Source organism: Oxyura jamaicensis, chromosome 3 (genome assembly GCF_011077185.1).
Source record: "Oxyura jamaicensis isolate SHBP4307 breed ruddy duck chromosome 3, BPBGC_Ojam_1.0, whole genome shotgun sequence".
Classification (NCBI taxonomy): domain Eukaryota; kingdom Metazoa; phylum Chordata; class Aves; order Anseriformes; family Anatidae; genus Oxyura; species Oxyura jamaicensis.
This window is the reverse complement of record NC_048895.1, coordinates 60320958-60348123: the sequence shown is the minus strand read 5'-3', so window position 1 is coordinate 60348123 and position 27166 is coordinate 60320958. Positions and strand designations below refer to the sequence as shown.

The 27166-nt window shown below is 40.6% G+C and overlaps 1 protein-coding gene across 1 annotated transcript in view; it reads right to left on the bottom strand.

The window, feature by feature from the left end:
* Nucleotides 1-26907, bottom strand: part of STX7 (syntaxin 7) — a 31925-nt gene extending 5018 nt beyond the window's left edge. The window contains exons 1-9 of the mRNA XM_035321917.1: nt 26803-26907; nt 19893-20041; nt 7732-7801; nt 5817-5907; nt 3948-4085; nt 3185-3237; nt 2349-2439; nt 1012-1084; nt 11-93 (exon numbers count right to left, since the gene is read on the bottom strand). Of these exons, the coding sequence (XP_035177808.1) occupies nt 11-93; nt 1012-1084; nt 2349-2439; nt 3185-3237; nt 3948-4085; nt 5817-5907; nt 7732-7801; nt 19893-19974 (681 nt within the window). The 5' untranslated portion in view covers nt 19975-20041; nt 26803-26907. The remainder of the gene's footprint in view (nt 1-10; nt 94-1011; nt 1085-2348; nt 2440-3184; nt 3238-3947; nt 4086-5816; nt 5908-7731; nt 7802-19892; nt 20042-26802) is intronic.
* Between the last annotated feature and the right edge of the window lie 259 nt (nt 26908-27166).

Here is a 27166-nt window from a genome sequence, read left to right as displayed (position 1 = left end):
TTGACATTACCTGGTAGTTTGCTGCTCTTGACAGCTGCTGGTTTGCTTGTTGCACATGTACATCTGCATTTTCCACATTGGCTTCTATGCTGTCTATATTTTAAAAGAAAAGATTTCAAATTTTTGTTAGTCATATCCCAGTAAAAGGTTCCGAATGCTGAAATAAACTTGGGAGCACATGTGACAGCTGCCTCCACCCCCCCCCAAATGTCGATTTCTTCAATATCCTTATGCCTGACTTCATTTCTGAAATGCCCAGGTTGAATTCATCTGAGTAAGAGCCCCCTGTTCTAGAAGCTAGGCTGAGACTTGGAAACCTACCAGAAGAGAAACTTTCTCTCAGTACCTTTCTGTCATCCAACTTGCTACTGACTTCTACCCTCTGCTCAAATTAAAACAACAACAACAAAAAAAGACTTATGAAGTCAGAGGAAAAACACACAAAACCCCTAAGAGGCATGAATAGAATATGATATCCTATCACACTGATGCATTTTTTTTCCCCATGGAAAAATCTGAGGGGATCTTGAACTTAATATGGAGTAAGGTGACAAAAAAAGCCCAGCAAATGTATTCTCGGTTTAGAAAACAGCATGGCTTAGCAGCGAACTCAGAAAACAAATTTTATAATCACGTTTATTTAAAAGAATGAAGCACGTCTGCCTGGAGGGTAAAGCAGGAATTTTTGCTGAAGCTGCATATCACTAGTCAACACACTAAAATTCCCCCCATGAACTCTAATCTCATGAACACACAATTCCAAAAACTAAACACTTATACACATTTAAAAAAGACACAATTAAACATGCATTTAAACTATGTTTTAGAGACACTTTTTAAAGTGGATCCCCCATCACCTCAGTCACTCTACCCATTATTAGGTTGTACCTGATTTGCTTTAGTGTTAACCTTCACATTACAGGAATGTTTCCAGCAAAAGAATGTCCTACACTGCTGCTCCCCAGAGACAGAGAGTAACAACTCTTCAGAGAATATTTGGGTTGGACTTACCTATCACATCACCTTGCTCATGAATCATCATACCTAAGTCTTTGAAAATTTCATTGATGTCCATAATATCAGCCTGAAAGGGAACAATCATCACATTAGTTGTCATAGCATAAAACAGGATCTCTGTACATTTAGATAAAAATACTGCTCCTTTTCCTCCTGAATATGCGCCCATGATTCTTTACCCTAAATTAAAAAAAAAAACTTAGTATTTATTTGGAAGACTTTTTTTATTACGAGTAAAAGCTTACTATAATCAAACCAACTGAAGATGACTGTGCACAAAGCAAACTTCACATCACTTCACAAAGAGGATCTCTCTGCTGTGGGCTCATCTACATACAATTTTGTCTCAGGTTAACTGAAGGAACAGGTACATGCCAACTTGGCTTAATAGACTAATTTTGATTAAACTGGTATAAAAGCATACGCATCTTTTTTTTTTTTTGCATTAGTTTTAGCACACCCATTAAATACACATAAATGTCATAAGCGACACAATTTACAGAAAACGCCTCTATGCCATGAAATCAGGATATTGTAAGCATATGACATTATCCTATTGACATCTGGTCACAATGAATTCATTAATGTCACACTGCCACTGTGCATATGATCTCTTCTCAACTAACGACTGATAGATACTTAGTTCATTGTGTATTAACGTATGAGTGACAAGGGAGAAATTGTCACAAAGTTATTTTTAGAACAGAATGGAGGTTTGGATGTCTTGATAAATCCCAGTTATAGCATCTTAGTTGTTAATGGTAGAGATGTGCGTTCCAGGTCAGCTGGAAAAGTTCCTTTTGTCTTCATCACGCATGACAATTTGGTGTACTTTACAACTTGACGCTCATTTTTTAAAATATTTGAATGAGCCCTTAATTACAACAGTTTGGATGAAGCAGCACAACTCTGTTTCCAGAAGTAGTGTTCAAAATACAAATGAACAAAAAACTTAGAAAATGCTGAACAATACATTAGGAATAACTGGATAGCAAGGCACAGCTTTCCTTCACTTATAGTTTAAAAAACAACAACACACAACAGCAATCTTTTTCCTCCTAATCACATGACCACTTTCTTAATCCTCAACTGAACCACTGAAGTTAAGCACAGTATCAAAACCTGGCTTTCCTACAGCAGCTTTCTAATGCACATTTCACATACCATATAAAGACCATATTTGTAGATTTGAAGAAAAAAATACCCACAAACAATGCCCAATCCCCCAAGGATTTATGCTTGCAATTAATGCTTATACCAGTGTGAAACTTTGTTGTCGTTGTTTTTTTTTTTTTTATTCTGAAATCTGCTGTAAAACCATTCACACTTACCTCAAGCTGCCTAATGGAAGATTCCCTCTCCTCAATAAGACGGAGGTCATCTTCTGTAATTTCTTCATCTTGCACTTGTGCTTGAGGTTGACTGTCAAAACAAAAACCAGCCAAATAAACCCAGAATTAAATAGTCACCATGAGAAATAACTCAAAATAAGAAGAGTAAGATGACAGTCAAATACATACAGCACCAACTTTATCAGTTAAGAAAATGCACTTTTTTAGCCTTGCATGTCTAGCCAACAGGGAAGGTCTAACAATCACATCTTTGACAGAGGAAGCTGCTGCTGTAGCAAATCTGCACATAGCATTGAGCTAGCTCATTGGAAATTCCAAGTATGAGTACAAGGGCAAAGTTTCATCTGAATTACAAAGTGCAGAGTTTAAATCCATTTTAGGCAAAAATAAGCTGACCAATACCAACAGAATCGGAGACTGCCATGTAGTTCTTGCATAGTATGAAAGCAACAGGAGATCCCACTTGACCAACCACAACTCAACAGTTTTACTCTATTCACAGACTGTGCTTACCTAACTTTGGGCATCCCAAAGACCAGGTGTGGACTTGGGGCAGCTTAAGGAGATGTTTGAAACTGAAGTTTGAAGAAAAAAAAAAAGGGGGGGGGGGGGAGATAATGGGAACTGCTTGTTTTTCTTCCCACCTATCCCAATGAGAAGACTTCTCCACACTTGCCCTGCGGAAAAAAGCCCCTGACTAAAAACCAACCTATTCCTACTCCCTCGTGAAAAAGGCAACTGATCAGAAAGTCAGCAACTCTTCCCTGCAGGCCATTTATTAATTTGAACTAGGTTAAGACTTAAATTCAGCTTACATGTCCCAAGAGACAAGTGTTCCTTCTTTGTAGGTGTCTTCAGGAGCACCGCCCTATATTCGGTGTATGAAAAAAATAAATAAGTAAAGACATTGTGGACCTGAAAGGAGCACTGTCAGCATTTCTACAATGAGAAAACATTACAAGATTTGTAAGTTAACTACAAACTGAAACACGATTTAACACGTTCATTGCCCAATTTTGCTTTATGCATGCATAAAGCTGAAATACAAGCAAAAGCATTCAACTCACTAAATGCCTGTTAAAATTTACAAGTACAGCAACATATATTTGGTACAGAGTAAAAGGGAAAAATTGGTATGCTAACAAGGAATAGCTCAGCTTCTCAACACTTCTCTACATCAATACTGCATAGAGATCTGGCAGGCAGTTCTTCCTGGTAGGAAAAGTCCTGATACCTAGATGTCCAGCAAGAGTATTTCAAGATGTGCTAAAAATTGCTTTTGCAAGACACAAACATAGGAGCAGTCCATGCTTTTGTGATAAAGACAAGGAAAAAGTAACAGATTTCAGAAGTTATCATTGCAATGCAATTCAGCCTTTACTATAAAATGAACTATGTAATTCAGCTATGCATAGAAGTAAGCAAAGAAAGCCACTACGCTTATATTGCGCACGTTCTGCAGTAATTGCAGGGCTCAAATATGAGTCCTTGTAAAAAGTATTACAGAGGCAAGTTTGACATTGAACACCAACACTACCACTGTAAACAGAGTATAATAGTGTATTTCCCAATACTTACAGATACCCTCGAGCTGGCTCTTACTCTGGCTACAAAGTCTTTCTCTTTCTCAGCAGCTTGCCTTTGCAGCCTTTGGAAATTTGTTAGTGCTGTGGTGAATTCCCCCACAAGACGATCTTTCTGTATTTTTCTTTGACGCTAGAGGAGAAAAAGTTTTACAAAGTCAAATGACCTAAGGCTCTTCAGAACTCTGCCATTTGCAGGCTGCACAATGCTAAGCCACAGACTCTTTTTTCCTAAATGGGTATTAGGGAATGCTGCCTCCAAAACCATTTGCATGGACAAACCTTCCTTCCCTCTGGGAACATGCAACTCTGCCACAATTTAAGCCTTTTAAAGAGGAAACCAATGTTGTAGTTTCATTGAACAGCATGGGCAGGGACAGGTCATACAGTGCTCCATACGCTGATACAGGGAAACCTTCTACCTTCCTTATTATCTCTCAATTATTAAATTAACTCAGTTAAGTGTGAAACATTTTCATAATGTGAATTCTAAAATATGCAAAACAGACTGAATGGAGGCAAGGGTACAGAAAAGAAAAAAGGGCAGGGACAGAGCACTACGCATGTATTTTACATAAACACTGGAAATTTGTATTGAATGGCGTACTGAAGTGGGTTCACACTCCCTTAGAAGTCCTTAAAAACTGTTCCAAACATACATGTTCTAACTTCTAATTTTTTTTTTTTTTTTTTTTTTTTTTTTTTGAGGAAGATGTTAGGGAGGGAATACGAACACAGGGCATTCCAGAGAGCCTCAACTGTGTTTCCCTAATTACATACATTACACCAACCCTTCCTTCCAAATTTGTAAGAGGCCATAACTTTCCATTCATCAACCCAACATTTATGTATTTGACTGAGAGTTATCTTCAGTGAAAGCACTCATTATAAAAGGAGTAAAAATCAAACAGTAAAGCATCCCACCGTCAACTTTTCAGTTTCAAGACAGAGCATAAAGCCTGAAAATGCCATGAAGAATAAAAATTAAATGTCATAAAGCATAAAACCTCTATGCATGAACTAGAGGTTAATACTAAAACCAAGTTATAATACCATTAGAAGTTCACAACTTGACAGGCAGAACACGCACAGTCTGCCATTTGAAAACAGTTTTGGGACAATTCATTTTCCTAAAGGCTCCTTGATAACAAGCCACAGACTAAGCAAGTGGTTTTAGTGACAATAATCTACATCTATGTTTTCTGGGATCCTGTTGCTCTTTCCTTATTTAAGCTATGGATTTCTTTACAGTAAGAAATAAAGGACGGCAGTCAGGAGTGTGCTAATGACAACTGCCACTTCAGAAATAACCTTCTGCCCGGATTTCACACAAACCTGGGAAAGAAGCAGCTTAAAGACTGCAGAAATTGGTTTAGTAACAGCTTCTGTCCATTCTTCCTAAGTAAGGAAAAGCCCAAGAACAAGGCATAGCATATATGCTGATCTGAGATATGCAGGGCAGAAGTTATTTGTGCACAAATTATTTGGATGGTGTGCAAGTGTGTCCAGCCACCTGCCTCACAGTTACGGCAAGCAACAACTCCTTGCTACTGGAAGCATTCAGAGCACCCAGTGAGTCAGACCTAGCATCACTGCTACAAATTACTAAGTGGCCAGCTACCAGAAATCATAGGCATGATGTGTTGTCTCTATTCCTACCCTTTCAGTCAAACTACCTCATTCCTGATACTTAAAAACAACTTTTGAACAAGTCTGGACTGCAACAAAAATACTTGCGTTGTAATTGTCTCTGTTATGCAAATGTCATGACCAGCTAAACACTGCTTTGAAAGCCTGAAGTCACTCAAATACTCTACATAAGCCAACATGATAGTCAAACAAGCCATGCTCTTTGTTTTTATACCTGTTCACTTGTTGCAGGCAAAGATCCAAACTCTTTGATGTATTTGTCAGTTTCTTTGGCAAGCTGGTTTGTGTACTGCTGCTTTTGTTGCCTAAAACCAAACGCAAAGTTTCATTAGAGGCTGTTGGTTACTTCTGTCTGAATTTCACTGGTTCTCAGAAACAGTGGAATTTCACTGAAGTACATGAAGCCATCTTTATTCTGTTCTTCACCGCAAAAAAGTGTGACAACGGATCACCACAGACTTCAGATGAGACAGATACTGAAGGAATGTTTCTTGGTTTGACAGTATGATTGCTCACTTTCATCACTTTTTTTTTTTTTTTAAGGTTTCTTGATTGTTCCTCTAACATGCAGCAACAAAGTCCCAGTTATTGTGAGCATCTAAACATGAAATGTGCTTTCCCATTGTCTATTTGAGGCTCTCAATAATTTGAAAGCACAAGAAAGACCAATTCCTGATAGTTACTGGGAAGTTTTTGTGAGGAAATCTGTATTCGTCTATGATACAGCAGCTGTGAATTTAGCTGAAAACTTTGTTTACCAATAGCTATAATAGTGCTTTAAAAAGCCTTGTCCTCAGCAGCATCACTATCTGTTTTCTGTTTCTCTTCAAAGAAACTTGCTGTTATCACACACTTCTTCACAAGTATCACTTTTTCCCCCCTAGAGTTACTCAGATTCTTTACCTGCTTTCTGACTCTGTTCCCCCGCGTATACTGAAAGTCTTTTTTTTTTTTTTTTTTAAGAAAAAAATCTGGAAATCTATTAGCAAACACTCAACATCAATGTTTAAAGTAATTAAATAACTCTTCCAGGCACCTGCAAGCACGAAAGGAAGGGCCAAATGTTCAGAAAAGTGAAGAAGTGACATATGAAAGCTCAAGGAAACTTAGCACATATGTTACCTTCATAAACTGACTGGGAAGAGTCCTTCAAACATTTTCTAGTCTTTTTAGTTGTGAAATTGTGTCAAGATCCTGCCTGGTTACTGCATAAACCGTGTATGTTGATTCAGTCCCCAGCAGGGCTTCCACTGTGGGTTGTACCTGGCTAATGTTATGAACCTGAACTCAGGCTACCACGAAGCAATTTGGCTGTTCACACAAAATGAATGCAATGCCTTCAGTCCAATACACACTTCTTCCTACTATTCAATGGCCACAGTGCAGCATTAGCCACACTAAAGACTGCCAACTTTCTCACCCACAAGGTTTGCACAACACATCATTTACTTGCATTTATGATGCTGAGATTAATGTGGTAAAGGAGGTCGATTAAAAAAAAATCATACTAGTTCATTAGACTGAGCTGAGTAGAGAGCAGCTGACAGGCATATTCATGAAAGCCCACTTTTAGGTGACTGAAGTGTAAAGCACAGCATCTGTGCTTCAGTTTTATTTCTTTTTAAAAAAAAAAATATTCTACAGTATCATTTCTTACTGTAACTTTCCTCATGAAAAGACATTCCCCTTTCTCCTGCAGTACTGTATCTCAAAAAAACACAAAAAAAAAACACAAAAAATGAATACATCACCTTGTGAAACTGATACAGACAGATTTGAAGAACTGGCTGGGGAGTGGGGTGGAAGGTTGGGGGAGTGCTTGCTTTTTCAACAGTGATACTGCTTTCTGGTCCTGCTGCTTTTCCTTTGCTGACATACAGCATAAGTTTTGTTCATGTTTTGATACTGCAGACAGCGTACATGGGTAAGCTATCTGACTAGTGTACAAAGGCTATCCAAAATTAATTTAAAGGAAAAAGAAAAGGCATCTCAACATTTAGATTTCAAATATTTCTCTATACACACCTTACTCAGTGAGATCAAGCACTCTAACAAAAAAACACTTGATCACCTTCCACAAGATTGTTTACTATGCAATGAAATTAAATGTTTTCATGTGAAGTACTCACAGCTGTTGCCTCAATTCATGTGTGTCCTGTGGTGTCCCGAGCTGATGTAGTATTCTCTGTATTTCAGCAGCTGTTTGTGAAAAGGAAGAGAAATTTTAATGGTGCACATAAATTTCCAACTTATTTTTATGCATTTTTGCTTGATGGTTCTAAAATTGTAAGAGTTGACAGAAACCGATATTCAAGACTTTTTTTTTTTAAACCTACTAAAAAGATTCCACTAAGAAGCCCCAGAACAGCTAGTAAATGTTTGTGTCAACTCAAAAACAAAGCCTAGGGTTTCTTACAAAGGAAGGGAACATATTCAACTGTCTAGGTAGAAATAGGCAATTTAAAGGTTAGCAGTTTTAATGCAGTAAGTACAAGTCAGGCATTTTAGTTATAATTTTGTAAATAAAGTAGCACAATGTCCATTTCAAGACATTGAGCTTTTATCACACTACAAACTTAAAATTCTCAGCGTGCTCTACCTTGGCTTAACACCCTCATATACTCCAACAAAGAGAGAATACATATACAAAATAACTTATGTTTGCTCATCCACAGTTTGGATCAGACTTGTTTTCCTTGTATTTCTGTGGTGCTTTCCAGGCAGACTGGTACACCACCACCACTGTGCACATCCAGGTAATAAAGATACAAACAAAATGGGGAAGTTAGTAGTCAAGTTTTATATGAGTTTAAAATCAAGTATTTCTAGACAGAAGCATTTGGGGGAAATTGAGAGGACACAAACTACTAAAAATGTATTAGAAAAATGGCACTGAAAGATGGGTTTCACACAGCTTTCACTGTTGTTGAGCTGAAAAGCACCAAAATGGAAGTGAAAATTCTTGAACCCTTTCTACAGTCAAAACCTACCGCCAAGCATCAGCTTCTGCCTGCTACCTGCTGGGGCAAGGAAGCTCTGTGCAGCCTCCTGGACCTCAATGCTTCTGCACAGCAGCTTGAGCCCAAACAGGCACCAGTGGCCACATGGACTGGTCAACAGCTATTTTGACTAATTAAGCTTTCTTTTTATGTTAAGTATAATGCATTGTTTAAAATTTTTTTTTTAAAAAAAGGTGACTGTCCTGTTATCTTTTGAATTCAATGATAAGCTTTAGCATCTATAGATCTTCAGAGTAATTTACTTTCAGTCACAGACATTCTCCCCTCTGATTCAAGAGTCAAGGTGCTCAGTTAGTGCTGATGTGTTTTTACAGGGAGAAAAAACAACCTGAAAGCACTGTCATAACATCTCTTTTTGCAGATAGAAAGAGTAGCATGTTTTACTGCCACCTAGAGGAACAGCTATTTAACTATCAATGAAGAAATGAAAACTTTTAACAGGGCTCAAACCTGAGAAATACTCTGATGCAAAGCCTGTATTTAACGTATTTGCATATCTGCTTCATTAGATATTTACCCTACTTCTAAAAATGAATATAAGTAGATGATTGAGGGGAAATTAAAAGCCAGAACAGCATAGCTGGACACTACACAGTTCTAAGCAGAGGGAAGCTCATCTGAGTTCAGGTCTTGTGGTTCAAGAATTCAGCACAAAATTAGAACACCTTTTACCAAGAATCCTGTAAGCAGCATCAAGAAACATCAAACTAACCAAGTGCTAACAGGCTTTGTAATCTGTCTGGGAAAAACAAAATAAAAGAATGTACATATCAAGGACTGAACTGACACCATTTTTTCTGAGCTTCCTTTAATTTAGGATTTTCCTCCTTAACCTTGCACAAGGATATTATTTAGGAAAAAAAAACAACAACAACAACAACTTATTTTTCAATTTTTCAGTCATGGGAACTATACAGCACTTTGAAACATGAAACACTGCTTATACAAGTAAGCAAATAGAAAAAAAGGTAAAGTGGTAAAAGTAAACTTTTGCCAGTCTTCAGCAGCAGTCTTGACACTGTCTTCGTAAGAAAGGCAGAAGCTTGTTGTTTTGTACAGACACTAAACAAAAGTAGAATAAAAGCAGGGAAAGTAGAATATAGGAAACAAAGCTGACCTGACCTTCCTGCAGAATTTACAGTACGTACCTGCAGGTTTACAAGGTAAAGAAATCCATCCTTTGCACTCTTTCACATTAATATAAACATGCTACAGTGTATACAGGCTTAAAAATGTATTTCTTATATTTTCTTGTAGATTTTGTTATTACAGATTTCTTACTGTAGCTAATTCTCACTTAGACATTTGATAAATTACAGGTGTAACCATAAAACCACCTAAACCACAGACATTTGTCTGGACTCATGAACTCGTACAAATTTATTGATAAAAACAGAATTTGAAATAGATTCAGACAGTGCCACCTGGATCATAGAGGTGAAGCATCTTGTTCCTTCAGACATACACACAGTGATCTTAAGAGAATTTGATTTAAAGCAAGAACTAGCTTCAAAACTTTTAGGTATAAGTCAACATCCCTTCCTTGACAGGAAAGCATGGTAGCCACAGCCTCTCCTCCTGAAAACCAGAAACACCTCTGCTGTCCTGTTTCAAAAGCAAGTACCGAGATGGCCTTGGCACTGAAGAGGAAAAACAAAACTGCTGGAGATCTAGCATTACTTTTTGTAACTGAGAGGCCCCTACATTCCTAGCTTTACCACTGATCATAGTATTTGCAATGCGTTCCTTGTTTAACCATCTTTTTGCCCCTGTGCAGGGAATTCAGGGTGGCACATCAAAGCATCCAGCTGCTCTGTAGGTGGCTCTCAGTTCATCAGCTTTGACGCTCGAGTGTCCCAGAGAGCTGAAGGCATAGGCCTAAATCACAAAGCCAAAGATTTGTGCCATAAATACACCGACAGTCATCAGAAACCAACGATGAGAGCACAGGTTCAACTGGCTCCTAAGTGAACTGATCCCTCAAGGTTTTTCTTTCCCTACTTCTTGATTGTTCCCGCTTCCCACACCTCGTGGCAATGACCAGGAACTGGAATGACAAGAGGAATAATCCTCCTACCAGAGGTCCTTTCTGCCCCTCTGGGCAATATCAATCCCATTACAGAGCTTGAATGTATCTTGTGCACGACTTGAATCCATTCCAGTGCAAAGCTTCACGCCTTAGCTCGTGCTCCTTGGATATGCAGAAGTAGCTGCTGGACTTTGCTCCGGAACTGCAGAAGCACACACGCTGCGTGCACAGACATTTTTTCAGAAGTCGTCAGAGGCAGGCTCACTGCTGCGGCCAGCCCTGTGCTGAAGGTCAAGGTAGGTGTTGGCACATAAGGACGACCAATGGTTCTTTCAGAGCTCAAACAGGAACCCCGGCACCTTGTCAGCCAGGGACTGGCAGCAAGCCACTGCAGCCGGGAAGTCCTGCAGGAAGCAGGGTGCACACCACCACTCCATCCAAATGCATTTTCTCCAAGCAACTGCCATCTCACCTGCCAAAGGAAGCAATCTCACTCTTTCCACCTCAGAATGAGTATTAGAAGAAGCAACACTGTATTAGTAAGAAGGCTTTTCATTTCTCTTCCAGCATTCCTAATCTATACTTCCTAATATGTAATGATTACCTGTTGAAAGCTACTCGGCCACTCTCTGAGCAGTCACATGCTCAGGAACAGGTCAGCCATGGTTAATGATGAGCCAGAGGAACAATTAAGACCTAACCTGAATTCCTACGGAGAAAATTACTTAAGAGCCAACTCGTGTTTACTTTTACTAGGCCAAACAGTGGTTCCATTTATAGGCAGTGGAAGCTCTTCCTACAGGTAAAGAGGAAAAAAAAGGGCACAGAAAAGAATAGGAATGCTGCTTTGTATAAAACGCCTCATTTTCCCTACATGAGTTGCAGGAGTAGTGAGATTTACAATTATATTCTATTTAACAAAGGTAGGATTATTTGAGAAACATGCTCCTGACCGATTTGCAGTACCTGGTATTTACTCCATAGATTAAAACATTTCAAATATTGGATCACACCCTCTTCTTATTAACCGCTGGCTTTTAGCTGGCTGGGGAAGAAGAAAGTGTTACCTCCTTTCTCCTTGTCTTCCCTTATTTTTCAAATGGCTCTGCAAAATTTTTTCCATTACTACAAGTAAACCCACATCATTGATTGTTCTGCTGCTTGCATATGAAAATGTTTAAGATCACATAGGAAGTTTCAACTTAAAATAAAAATAAATAAATAAAACAAAGATCAAATGTAGACAACTTCTTGCCTCTAACAATAGAGGAGCAAGCACAACTATCCCCAGCTGAGAACTAGTCACCACCAGGCAGGCTGTTAAGACCAGTGTATTCTTGCAGAAGAAAAGGAAAAAAAAAAAAACAAAAAAAAAACACACAAAAACAAATCCTCGAGCAAAATCCTAATGTTGGAAAGGCCTTCATCCACTGAGAGGAAAATGATGGACTAGTGGATCGTGGGGAATGGTGGGGGACTGCAGGTCACCCACCTTCTCTGGTAGGACTGAGAGATGTCCAAGCACTACGCTCATCTCCTAGCATGAGACAAGGGACACTGAGGATGGTCCTGACTTGGAAGACTAACCAATAACTCCAACTACAGGAGAGATGCCTTCCCAACTTACCTATAATCAGCCACCTTCCCAATCAGTTTTATGTTACTCAGTTTAACATTTAGAAAACCAAACTTTAAAACCCTCAATTGGCCATGAACATCTCCATCTTGTTGCAGCTTCACAGCTGAAAAGTGAGGTGAATCAACACACAAGCCCACAGAATCCTTTAAATGAAGCCACAACACAGAAGTGTAAAACTGGGGAAAAAAATACTTAGTAAATGCTGCTTATTACCACTTTTCAGCCTGAAACTCACTTCTTATTTGGATCATACACCACTGCATTGTAGCCATGGAGCAGCAATTTCCCTAAGTGCTACAGTCCAAGCCTGAACAACCACATTGCCCAATTTAATAAAGCTACAGTCTAATGATTCCACAGGAAGTGCAGCGCCCATTGGGCATGCATGGAAAAAGCACGAGCAGCAAACTCCAGGTATCAGCCTACAAAGAGGACAACAACCAGCCAAGCAGGCAGGGCAGGTACAACGAAATCTGTACTGCAGAACAGCAACGCCTGCGACCCGTCACAGGAAGAAGGAGCGCTGTTTCAGACAGCACCTACAGCTGCTCCTGAATGTGAACTCGAATAGTGAGGGGTCACCACACCACTTTTACTTAAGAGGGGACAGATTGGGTTTTAGCCACTGCAGAGAGTTCATAGATCTAAATCCAGAAGGACTAAAACTAGCAGTGGGAATTTAAAGTCACTGATTTTCAGTTATTATTCTAGATCCTGAGCCCAAAGGGAATAAACAGAATCAGCAAAGCACTCCTTTGTACACACAAAAGGGAAAGTCTGCTCCACATGAGGCTCTGGCTCAGCTATGGCTTCATATGGCAAATAAGCACCGTATACAACAGCATCACGCTTACCTTTCAGAAATGCATTGTCAGAGAGCTTACACATATCACCACTGGCTAGGTAACTATGAGGAAATCACCTACTTGTTTCCAGTTGAACAAGGGAGTCAACAAACAGCACACCCAGTTACAGACTGAGTGGAATCCAATCAGTTCCTGAGTCACCTCAGAGCATGGTATTGGAATAGGGGAATTAGTTGTAAAAATGACACCACTACAAATTGTTTAGCTTTTGCTTGGGGGTGACAGACTTCCTCAATTTATTCAAATCCAAATCATTGCATTTTCCTTCTGTGCTTTGAAGGAAACTACTTGACTAAGGACAGATGCTGCAGAAAACATTTGTTGATTGACCTTTTATAAACGCTGTTACATATAACAACCAACCTGGTGTAGTTGCAATAAAATCAGCATATTGGAGCTTTCTGCAATGAGCCCTAGTGCCTCTTTAGAACTATCAGTGTAGTTCACATTTACTGAAGATTTTAAGTAAACCGTAACAATCCTGTGCCATACACCTTGCTAACCCTACTTTAGCCAGGAATAAGAGTTCAGAGGAAATAAAGCCAAAAAACCCCTAAGCTAATAAAAACCAACCCACCCACTCCAAGAGCACACTTAATTGCAATTATCTAAAAGTCAGCAATTTGATTTCAAGTTATTTATTTAATTCTGTCTTAACTGAATGTATTACACTGATTATTTTAAAACAGTAATACATCAGTGCAGAGGAACAGTACCTGAGGTATTTATGTAATCAAATGAGGAATGGAATGAAGATTGTCCTTGGAGCTCTAAGGACTGAGGACTTGGTTGGTACAAAAGAGTGAGAAAACACTAAGTCTTGTATCCCTTCCTGTTAGGTTTTATTAGCTTCTCACATTTCTAAATAGAATCGTGCCCCCAAGTGACCAGAAACATAAGTAGGAGTGTCTGGAGTTCAGGATCTGCCTTCAAGTCTTTCAGTTCAACTGTAATAATTTCATGCTAGAGTCCCAGCATTTCTAATGGTCTTACAAAGAAACTGTCAAGTGGGATTGAAGTAATGCCTGTTCCTCTAACGTGGGTGTAGAGCACACTAAATGCACATTGTTTAAGTAAACAATATTTGACCATGTGATCAATTATTACAGCTCAGCTGAGGGGAAGTCATTAAACCAAGTTGTAATCACTTTGTATTCATATCCTAAATTCTCCCTGGAAACTCCCTGAAACCCCAAAGTCCAAACTTTTCTCTAAAGAATGATTTATATTTTGTAAGTGATGCATGATTCTGCAGCGTACAATAGCTGCACAAACACCATACCCCAACCCACCTAGGCAAAGAAAGCTTGTTCGTTAAGAGGTCAGGCCATTAACACAGGAAGCTTACTCAGGCATTGACATGGAAGCAGAGACATGCAACATCACTGCCTGGCCTGCACAAGGAAATAGCTGTCACTCAGGGGGACAATTACTGTCAACCATGGACCTGGGTTTATTTGCAGCCCTTACAGATGGGCAGCGTATTGCACACCAGCTTTATAGGAGATTTGATAGAGGGCTCTCTGGATAACCAAACCGCCATGCATTCTCCTCTCTTCTTGCCCACAGGGAGGAAAATCCAACAGAATTGAACTGGATGAAGTATTTTAACTAACTCAGAGAAAGAGGCTCTGAAAATTGACTGCCGAGATAGGAAGGAGCATGAGGAGCCCAGCACAAAAGACACTGACCTGCTGGAACAAGTTGCTCAGACAAAATTGCAAATGTCTCTACTGATCATAGTGCTGTTTGCAATTCCACAATGTTACAATCACTGTTTAAATTACTTCCAAACAAAAATGGCTTACCCTTCCCCAGACTAGTCAGCTACAGGACAGCAAAACAATGTAGGACAAGGAAAATTCTGCCTTTTCTGCACATACTGACACAAATAGTGCTCTGAGGTGTACATGAAAGATCCATTTTTCACTCTATTCTGCTACCAACATAAATAAATCCTTGTCCCTCTTGAGCAAAATCATCCACATAATGTAGTTTCATATGCCATTTTCCCCACAGAGCCATAATATTTTAACAAACAAGATAAAACATAAAACAACAAAACTCTCCAAATCCATAAAGATATCTGTTAGGCATACTACTTCAAATGTATAAGCTACTTTACACAGAACAAAGCCTCAAGGAAAAGCACAAACAATTCATGCTTAAAGTTTTCAGAGCTGGTTTACTTATAAAAGAATCGTGAGGCTTCATGACTTCACCTCATTACAGAAAGAAACACATTTAGGAAGATCTGAAGTATCTGAATTCTTCCTCCTCCTCTCACCCTCTATATTCAGAATATAATTTGTATATAGCAGATTCAAGTTCAATTCCTCAGCCCTGGGAAAGACCACAAAAGGAAATGCAAAGCACTATAACAGCTGCCTAAACCCTCTTAAGTAACCATCCCTTTCCAGGTTTTACTGAAATCAGTCAAAGAGTGAAATTTCACCCTAGATCCAAGAAGTCTTCCTGATGACAGCACCAACAATAAAAAAGGTATACTTCAACTAATTTCCACAAAGTCTAGTTCTCATTAAGTGCAGCTAATTGGAAATTTGTAGCAATACCATTGTTACAGTCTCAACAAGCTCAACTTGCTTTAAAACCACACCTGTACAAAACCACACTGTAAAAAACAGAATTCTGTTTTCTTACAGGATGTGATTTCAACACCTCAGTGATGTTATTTATCTTTCACTTGGCCATCTGTATCCTTCTTTAGCTATAATTAATAATCATGTGAATCTGTTGGTGATACAAACACAGTGGAAGAAATAGTTTCTCATGAAAGTTTCAGCCTGTAAAAGGCATAGAACAGAACTCTAATACTCCTCAGGGCTTAGTCTATGGTTTTGATTTTCTACAGTTACATAAAGCAAAACGTCATATGATGCATTTAATTCAGCTCCCATTTTAACAACATCCAGTGAAAATACTGGCTTACAGAATGCTTGGGATGCAACTGAAACGGGCAAACTTTCTGTCACAGGAGAGGCATCACATGATAGAAGAATCACAGAAGGCGATCTCTGCCGGTTGAGGTTGACCTTTTGGGAATGTGTTTTATGCGAATTGATGATTGTGCTGCCTCAACAAACAGAAAATAAGTAGTCAGCTGAAAGCAACAGTCTTTATGAGAAAGAATCTCTCAAAGCCAGACAGACTCGCCCTAGCCATATGTGATTTTGGCTATTGAATTACTATTATTATTATTATTTTAAAAACATTTTTAGTATGCAGAGCACATGCTTCTCCAGCTGGGCTGATTTTCAGTGTACACGAACAAGTCAAATACTCTATCGCTGACCTTGTCAGAACTGAGCAAGGGTAGATTATGACATTCTTACTGACTTCACAGCTACTGTTGGGCAAAACCCGACCATGACCTTTATAAATTTGGGGAGCTGGGAAAGGAGGAACAGTGAGGGAGTATGAGTGCCTCAGCTGAGCTGGTGTGAGTTCTGTAACTACTTGATTAGCTTTTATACCAGAAATTCCCCTAACTCAAAGACTGGCTGTGCGTTATCAACACCAGGCTTTGTTTTGTGCTCTCTATCAAAATGCAGCATACTGCTGTACTGCCTGTAAAGCAACAGCTCCTAAACCCAGTCTGCAGACATCAGTGGAGCCACAGTAGTCACCTATGTAGTCTGTGCTATTCTTGGTCTTTGGGGATTTTGTACAGAATTGTGTAGCTCTGTGGAAAAACAAACAAACAAACAAAAACACAGCTAGCTACTTCATCTTGCATAGTCCCTGTCACAGACCCATGAGTCAAATCTTTCCAGCTGAGGAGAAGGGGCACCTACTCCTTCAACCCCACCTTTCCTACTCTTACTGCTGTGCAACCGTCCCTGTAAATTAATGCAACTCTGCTCCTATTTGGAGCTTGTTTTAAAACCAAATGTTTTCCCTGTTTTTGCTATACACAAAAAAATTATTCTGTCAGATTCAAAGAACTGTTGACCTTCATCTTCACACTTGCAGGAAGCCTGAAATAAACATATTTTAAAGCTTTTAAATTAGGCTTTTTGTTTTACATATTTTACTCTCAAGTTTCCATTTGCTGAAAGACCAGATTTCCTTTTGTACTGAGAAAAAAATAAAATCACAAAATAGCCTCAATGCTCTCACCTTAATAGGCATATCCCTATTATATCCCTATATCCCTGGCAGAAACAGATCTGTAAGCAAGCGGGACTTGGTTTGCCATAAAGAAATATTTTTTGTTAGCTCGTCTTGCTTCTGTGAATTACTCTTTCCTTGTCTATCCAGTTGCAGTAAACAAGCGACCAACACAAAGTATTTGAGAGTGGTACATCCTGAAGGATGATAGAAAGATTCTCCTTAAGTTATAGCAGCTGTCATTGTGCTACCACAGAAGTGAGAGTGTGACCTATGAAACCAAGTTCTGTCATTACTGCTCCTTCAATAAAACTGATTAAAAAACCTTGGTAATAGGTTCACCACTTGCAAACCAGACAGGCTGGAGCTCTATACCTCTCTGCCTCTTCTGCCTAAGGCCTGCCGCTCTGCACTGAATTCCAACAAGAGCCTTGAAGCCTTGATTTTGCAATTCCAACTGCTTTTAACAAACAGCATGGAGAAACACTCCAGCCTAGTTCCCTCAATCTCAACTTACAGACAGTGTTGACAAGCAAAACATGAGTTTGAATCTTTTCAGGCTGAGGAAAGTAGACTCCACTCCCCAGATGTTGCTATGGGATGTCATAATCACTTGTTTCTACAGAAGCGTTGGAAATGCAAAACAGAGCAAGGATCCTTGCTTTTTAAAGAACAGCTGAATCAGTCTTTTCATAGAACCCTCTAGAGGCTGGGACATCTAGCTGCCTTCCTGGCTTAAGTTTCCAAGAGAGTTTGTATCTTCAGAGTCCTTAGAAATCACCAATCAGTGCACTCTTTCTGAAAGAAACTCAGAGAGCCAATTACAACCAGCAGCAACCGTACCAGCTTACCAGCAGCTTATTCAAGCCAAAAGCAATCTACAACTCTTAAAACACTTTCAACATAAATCAGCTGCATGATTGGATCAACAGATCAATAAAATCTGTTCCTTAAAGTTAAAACGGTGCTAAGCTAACCCAGCTGATACCTGATTTAAATGGTCCTCTCCATTAACACAGAACAGCCCAAACCAGAAACAGTACTTCCAATTGATTTCATTACTGGTGTGATTAACCAGCATAGACCTTTGTTGATCAACAACAGTGGGCTAAAGGATTAGGAAAGACAGCAGGTAAGGTTCACAAGTATCAATATAACAGCTGCAGCATGCAGATGCATTATGAAGTGCTTGATATTTAATATATGCTTTTGATCTTTTATATGTATGGTATATTAAAACTAGTTAACCAAGAACCAGATCAAATGCATTACTTTTGGCAGGGCTAAATAATTCAACCCAGAAGTTATAAAGTACTACTGTAAAGATTTTAATTCCAACCAATGGTGCTTCCTGTAAAACTGTTGTATCATGAAACCTCTGAAGGACGGTATTGCCTAAATCAGGAATATAGCTAATATTACTACTACTAATAATAGCTAAAAAAAGTATTTGGGCCCTTAGACAGCCCAATCTAAGAGCTTCTAAACCTGAAAACAAGTAGATAATTGAAGGGAAAGTAAAAAATAAAAATAAAAAAAAAGCTGAAAGCTGCCTCTGGAAGATGAAGATAGAAGCCATGATGCTACAAAGTGAAAGACTACAGAACTGACTGAGAAGATTTCAGGAAATAAAGCACAAGGGCTTACAGAGCCAATTTTTAGTTGAGGAAAAAGAACCCTAACGTACAGAAACTTTTCAATAAGGCAAAACTACAATTTTTCTTCCTTAAAGATTTAATGGCTTAAGAAACTAAGATTTAAAGAAATTATTTCAGCCCAACCTATGTCACCAATCTGTGCTACAAGTACCAACTCCTAGAACTTGTCTAGCGAAACAAAGATCAAAGTTTTAATAAAAACTGATACGCTTAACTGATCAGCCTTCAGATGAAGTTTTAATTCTACATGCACATGAAGTCCTTCAAAACTTTACAACCATGCATGCCAAAACCTAGCTGTTGATGGCTAGCTCCCTTACGACAAACAGTACTCTTTGCATAATTTGCAAAATCAATTTACATTTACTTTTCATATATAATAAACCTATCAAAGATATAATGGAAAATGGAGAAACGGGGAAACAACTGAGAACCTTACATGCCCTAACTTAACTCTAACACCTTAGTTGGGTGGATAAAATATTAGGTGGGATGAGTCTGAGCACAGGCATATTAACGCTTGCATAACCTTACCTGTATATTAGATATGTACTTCCAAGGGCAAGCTGCAAGGCCATGGCTTTTGTCCCTGATAGGCACTTCAAGCTCCAGCAAATATTTGAGGCAATCCTTGTTCAGCAAACACCCCAACCTACAAGCTTAAGGTGCCATGTAAATGGCCAGAACAAAACCAGCTTTTTACCAGCAGCTGTCTTACTAATTATACATTCATTCTGTGAATACAGAGCAATGCTACACTTCTCCGGTACACATCACACTCAACCACACATCTGAAGGACTCCATCTACTTTGTGGTGTGCCACGAACACGTCAAATGAGCAGGTGAGGTCAAGAAGCGAATTCCCATGAATGGATCCGAGAAACTAATATAGAACGTGGGGCACCGCTATTGAAGTTTCATATCAACATGCATAAATTCAACTTACAGCATTGTGTGATCTTCTGGATGTTAGAAGTTATGCGCTGGGCTAGCTGATTAGGATCCACAAAGCTGGCACTGTACGACATGGCTGCTGAGGAGATTTACTGTCAAGATCATCCACGATGGGAATGGGTCGCCACCTGTTAAGGACACCTAAAATTGCCCCCAGAAAAGAGTTATGTTCTGCTCATTCACTTACAAAGGTCTTCATCAGCATAAAGAAAAATACAGAGGAAAAGATTAAAGAAAACTCCATATACTAATGTTTACCCCACTTCTGCAACAGAGTACTTCAAAGCAGAATTTAACAGAAGTTTTCTTAAGTGCTAAATAAGAATGTGACACGACATCCTTTTTGAATTTCCTACAGTAAGATAACTTACTATTAAGTTTATTAATGTTCACAGCTTAAGATCTGCAATTACTCTACACCAGCTACATCACAGAAACTACTTCTGTTGTCAAACTTCTAACATTTTCCCCAGTGTAAGCAAAGAAAAAGTATGCGTTTTCATTTGTTGCCATTACTGAAAAAGTTGAACTTTTATTCTGTGAATGCCAAACCCTCTGATGAATTACGCCCCAAACCAATCGCATGGTTGTTTCCATACCATATATCATTTATCCCACCAACACAACACAGCATGTTAAACTGCTGGGAAAAACAGTGACATCTTCTTACAAGGTATCAGAGTGAATGAGGCACCCCGTGTCCCCCTAGTACCAATGACTTTATCAATTTCAGTTTCAGCTGTACTGTTTCACCTGAATTCCGTGAATTGTCATTTTATACCTTTTCAGCTGCTGTGTTTCTCAATATGAACTCATTTTTCTATAGCCTGGGTACACAAATTCATTTGTAATGGTGTTTTGTGCACCTAGAAGTATCATATCTGATTTTAAAGGCCAAAATTCCGTAACACAAATATAAATACATTTGCCCTAAAAGGGTACATATGCAATTATACAGCATGTAAGTAACTGGAAACATCTTAGTCTGCTTTCCTTCATCACGGCCCAAGTTCAGAGATGCTCTAAATCCAAATTAGCTAAGGATACATGTGCAAATTGAAACTGGCATTCATCCACTCTGCAGTGAGGACGCAGACTAATCAAGCACACGTGCATCCAACACAAACCCACAATTTCAGACAGGTCACACGTAGTTTATTTCACCCTTTCCAATCTCCTGCACTCACGAGTTCAACGTTTAACCTTGACAGTTCCCTGCATTTCCACTGTTTGACCATGTGCCTTCCATGCAAAGTGCTCTTCTCCTGGCTACCAGCTTCTCATTAAAAGGCACCGACAAAAGAGAGTGAGAAAGCCAACTGACTTGTCAAGGGTGATACTGGCTGTATGGTTTGCAAACTCAAGTCCTTATGAACTTTAAAAAAAGAAAAAGAAAAAAGGGCACAAGACAACAAACTAATTAACAGTGCTTGTTGCCAAATATAACTTTTTTTCACCTTCAGAAATGCCATGTATTAATACAGTGCAGCAATACCCAGTTGTTTTACAACAGGCCTGTTGTCATATGACTGTCCGGGAGAACAGCTGTAGGTGAAAGAAAACCAAACCTTCCTGTGTTCACTGTTTCTGGCAGAGTTGCCAAGAGATTGTGCTGGTCAGCCCCACAAAATGTCCTATGCCAGAACTGCGTCGTGGATGCAACTACAGAGGTCTGGCTCACACGTGCTGCCCTGCAGGGTACGTTACCTGGGCTAGATGAATGAGCTGCTGCTACCGTGCAGACAAACCCTCCATGTCTTTGAAAAGGCTGCTGCACCAGGGTCCCAGTTCCTGTTTGGAGGCTTCAGGCCCTGAAGTATCCCCTAGTAATAAACAATCTTGTTGCAGATAAGGAGACAGCAAGAGTATTTGCATTCTTCTACATACTTGCCGTGCAGTCACCCACAAGTCACTCTGCCTCTCTGCAGAGTATTTCCTATCTTAGTCTGTACTACATGCAGATTCAAGTTATTTTGGGTCACAGGCTAAAGCTTGTAGTCAGACAGCCTAAATCCCACTTGTCTGGACCAAAGTTAGCATAACAACTCTTGATCTCTTTGGAAACTCTAGACAATATTGCATTGAGTCTGTATTTTAAGCCCAAACCCCTGCAAAATTTATAGCAAGTGAGTGGTTCTACACCTTAGTACATTGTATTTCCCACTAAAATGATTGAACTTCTTTACTTAGTCAATCACAGACGTCAAATCCAAATAAGCCACCTAAAAGATGTCAGTTCAAAAAAGAGAAAATCTCCACTGTTGACACTGCTTTTTCCTTTTAGAAGTTACAATTGTTTATAACATGTTAGCAGCATGCTAACTGGAATGCCAGTACTGGCTAAAAATACTTTTTAGTTAAATATTATATTTAATGTTAAAAGTTAAACATTAAAATGCAGTTGCCGAGCAGAAGAGCCAGCAAGAGACCAATCATCTTCTGCAAAAACATTGCAGAACTGAAACAGTCCTTTAGGGCTGGTTTTTCTCCCCTCACATATGTATTCACCAGGCAGCTGCATGTAACATTTTTTTTTTCAGCCATTCAAGCATTGACAAAAGGAAAGTGCTTGACTTTTTAGGTCCTGAAAACGTTTACAGCTGACTTGAGGTGTCTTTAAACAAGCTGCATCGCCCTTTACTGCAGTGCTCCATCAAATGTACAGATTATACAAGACACAAGGCTTGGAGCTTTTCAACTTTATGGCTACACAGCTGGGCAGCCAAACAGAACACATAATGAGAGGATGTTCAGATGGTAACACTGTGAAGTCCACAGGATATAGGTTAGCATACGTAGTCTTCTCTAATGAAGAAACAGCACCCTATCTACAATAGGTGAGAGGAGTAAAATTACAACTGTAATTAGATTACGCTGTATAGTACTGAGTCTATGACCCACTTATAACTGGAAGCTGAGCAGTCTCCACTGCTATTTCTATAGTTCTCATTTTAAAAACACCCAAAATGATAGAAGTTGACACAACTGATTTGTATTTTCTAAATAGAACTTGGTATTTAAAAAGCTTTCCGCTTCTAGACAACATACAGCCTTGGCTTCTGACACACAAGAGCAGGTAGTGTGGAAACATTCTAACAAAGCAACTGTACATCTAAAGTGCTAACAGGCTTTCAGTTTCTCAAGTTGCTTCTTTGGGAAGTCCACTGGGTCATTAGAAAAAGTTACGGTAAAATGAAAAAGGAAGGGCGTTGGGTCAGGCAAGGAAAAACACACTTATTTTAACCAAGATTATAGTCACGTTGTAGGACAGCAGTGTAAATTCACAGCTGTCTTAACCTATACCAACTCTTCCACCCACAGTGGTATTCCAGAGCACAGGAATAACATGAGTTGGTGGTAGGGTAAGCTCCTGGTCTCTGACAAGTCTGGGGAACAGACTGGAAAGAGGGGTTAAGCAGTCAGCCATCAGCTTTCATCACTTCCCAGCCATAGAACAGCCCAAAGGCATGGAAAATTTTGTATTTACATTTATTAAAAACAAAAAACAGCCCCTACCCCCCTCAAAAAAAGAAAACACACCCACAAACGGGAAGTGTGAGCTTCTTCCTCATTCTAGTTACAGCAACGCAGGCATCCGAACTGACCGACCCCCCCCACCTCCACTCATGCACCCTTCACTTGTTAGCCCAGAGTTACTCACACCCCTCTGAAAGCACCGATAGCTGAGCCTGGGGAAGTCAAGGGGAGTCCTGCCAATGGCACCGGTCAGGGTTTCAACCACCAGGGAAGAAAAACACATACCAAGCACTTCCTCCTAGAGAAAGGCAACAGGAGCCTTCATCAAGGCTCTGCATTTCCATAGAAATTATCCCTTTTCGGTTCCACAATATTTAACTACTCCATCATGAAGCATTTTGATATTACAGCTTGCATGACTTTTTAAATGGGAACTAATAACATGGTGCAGATCAGGGAAGTATACTTTGCATTCAAACTGGAACACAGCTACTCTTGTGGTAGTCTTCAGTTCCTCTAAAAGTTTCGGCCTGGTGTGAGCCTTTGATTGTACCTTTTATCTTCTGCTTGCCATCTTTGTTTCTGATTGTGAACATGCTTAGAGGCAATGAAGCTTGTCAAACCTCTGAAAAAAGTACAAAGAATTGAGTCTGCTGAAACAAGTGGGGGAAAAAAAAAAGAATCCAAACAATTACTGCTTGAAGCAATACCTCGCTGTACATACAGGAAATTTAAAGAACTCAAAGGATCAGTAAATATTTTTCCTCATTTCTACGTTAACGAGTTCCTACTAATCACAGTCACTCCTGCTGTCCCAACTAAGGCACCTTACTATCGACTTGGTTTCTAGAAAAGTGTTCATCAGGCACAGAAAAAAAATCTATTTTTCTCTTGGCTATTTCCAGTAAGATCACTGCTGATTGCAGAGACTTCTTTCTGCTGACCAGACAAAGAAGCGGGAACTCCACAAACAAGCAGCTCCCTGGTGCCATCCTTGAAAGCTTCCTCAGGACAAAATGATGTGATTTGACAAGCAGAGGATGCCCTGGAGCTCAGCAGCCATCACCTAACTCCACTGCAGGCTCTGGTCAGCTACAGTTAATAAGCATCTTATACAGAACGGATTTGCTTTGTATTTTCTCCTTCAGGTATTCTAAGAGTTTTCCTTCTCCTACAAAAGTTACCGATACACAACACCAAGATAAAGAACATTTAAGCAATGATTTTACTATTTATGTAATACTTTAGGATCAGGACCTAGAAGTGTTTATGAGGATCTTTAACTTTCAGTATGTAAAAACTACATTTAGCATTCAATAAACATGTTTGAAAATTTCAATATGAATTAGGATTTTGTGCCTTTAAATATCTCAAGACAAGTCATGTGGTTTTCTTAGATGTACTTTTGTTTTTTAAACAAAGTCACAGAAACAAAGCTTTTCCTAAACAATTCCTAAATGTGACTTCCTTTGTAAACTTCTCTCTGCCAAAAAGGGAAAAAATAATAATAATTAAAAAAAGTTTAATCTTTCAAATAATGTAAAAATACCAAAAATGATGAAGATCTAAATATTACAAAGCTTTGAAAAAAAATAAAATGCAGCCAGCCAAAATGTTAGCTATGTAAGACTTTTATCACAGTAACAGCATTGGTTGGTAAGATTTCCACACTAGGACATAGCTCAGCCCACCTCACCTCAGCAGATTTTGCCAGCCCAATACTGAGATGAGACAGGATGCATCCACAGAGTGACTCTGGCTCCTGTCTAAGGCAGCCTAAAACACATCACACTCTTTAGAGAGCATCTTTTGCTGACCTCAGCGGTAACCCCTCCCTGCCTGCTTAAAATAAATAAATAAGCTTCCCTGATTTTCTTTTATCATCTGGTTTCAGGTAGAAGTAAGCTTAAATCCAAAGAGGAAACAGAGAAGCAAGCAAAGTTTTATGCGAGTGTTGCTGCATTAGAGCAAAGCAAGTTTTAATTGAACATGTCAAAAGATACCTTCCTATCCCAGTCTGCCCAACTCTCTCAGCCTTGCCTCACTCGTCATGCTGAAACACATCAAAAACAAACTTACACCATGAGTAGACATATATATTTTTTTTAAGATAAAAAAAAAAAAAAAGAATTATTAGACTGTGTAAGTGGTCAGTGCTATGGTCATTTCCCTAGAAATAATTATGTTCCAACAAAGACATAAGTTACATATACAGCATAAGCGTTAAAACTCTCCAGTGCAAAATAAAATTATGGAGGCCTGAAATACTATTGGGCCTATTGGGCCATACACGGCTAAAAAAAGAATTTGCTTATCATTGTCTGATTCATCCACGACAATATTTATAACGAATTAAGTAAAGGAAGAGCATACATACATACATACATACAAGCCTAATAACTCTTTAGTTCTCAGGGAAATGCCTCAGCAGAGGGAACTGCGTTTCTTAGGAGCCAAGAGGAAGCCGAACCCCGGGAACTGGAATCACACCGGTGAGCGGAGCGGTGGGCACAGGAGGGATGAGAAGGGACCAGAGAGCGGTCGCAAAGCGCCAAGCTTCTGGTGCTGGAGACAGACACACAACGCCTCCAGGGGAACCGAGGACGGACCGGCACCACCAAACGGCACGCCGCACGCCCTCACCTCCCCAGGGCAGCTGCTCGTTTTGGGCCACACGCTCACATCAACCTGATGGACTCGATGCCATGGCAGGCCTCTCCGTGGCCTACCACGATGCTGAGGACTAAATGCAGCTCTTGGTCTTAATTTTTTTTTTTTTTTTGGAGTTTCCCTTCGATGTCAGCCACCAAGCAGCATTACTTAGCATTTTTGTGTAAGGCTACCAGAGATGCCTCTTACGTGGTACTTACAAGGTACGTGTATAACCAGGACGGGGTAACTTTCTCTTTGCCTTCCATCACCAGCACCCACCCGAAAACACGAAGCACAGGGGCTGCCGTGCCCACTCCCCCTGCTCACCAGGGGCAGGACATCTCGGAGGGCACCAAGCACCTCCAGATGCCACCACCCAGCCTCGGGCAGGAGGCAGCACCCCTCGCTCTGTGCCAGGCACCGCAAACCCCCTTTCTCCCCCCCGCAGCTCCAAGCGGCTCAGCGGTGGCAACGCCGGCCCAGAGGCCAGACCGCCAGGCCGTGGCTCCCCGTTTCCAGCCTCCCTCCCCGCCGCTGCCCCGCTCTGCTCCCCTCAGACACACCCACGAGGCGCATGCCGACCCGGGGTAGGTGTCCGTCCCCGCTCGGCTCCTGCTGCCAGCCGGCAAGCGGCGAGCTCCGGGCCCCGGCCACCCGCCGGGCGCCCCGCCGAGCACCAAGCCCTGCTTTCCGCCCCGCCGAGCGCCGAGCCCCCGCCCGGCCCTCCCCGGGGAAGGGGGCACGGAGGGGGGCCCCGCTCCCGCTGCCCTTACCCGGCCCCGGCGAGCCTGGTCCCACCGGGCACGGCTGAGGCGGCGGCGGCTGGAGGACGGGCGGGGAGGACGGGGCTGGGCCGCCCTGCGCCGCCCCGTCCTGCCGCTGGGCGGGGGCCCGCCATGACGGCGGCGGCGTGGGGAGGAGCGGCCGCAGGGCTGGGCAGGGCCGGGCCCGGCCGAGGAGGAGGAAGGAGGAGGAGGAAGAGGAAGGAGAAGGGGATGAAGAAGAAGGCAGCGGGCAGGGGGCGCTGCCGTGTGGCCGCCTACGCCCGGGTGAAGGGCTCGGCGAGGGGCGGTGCGGGCAGCCCGCTTGTCGCCCTTCACACGACGTCAGCCCTGCAATGTGTGTGCTGTAAAGACC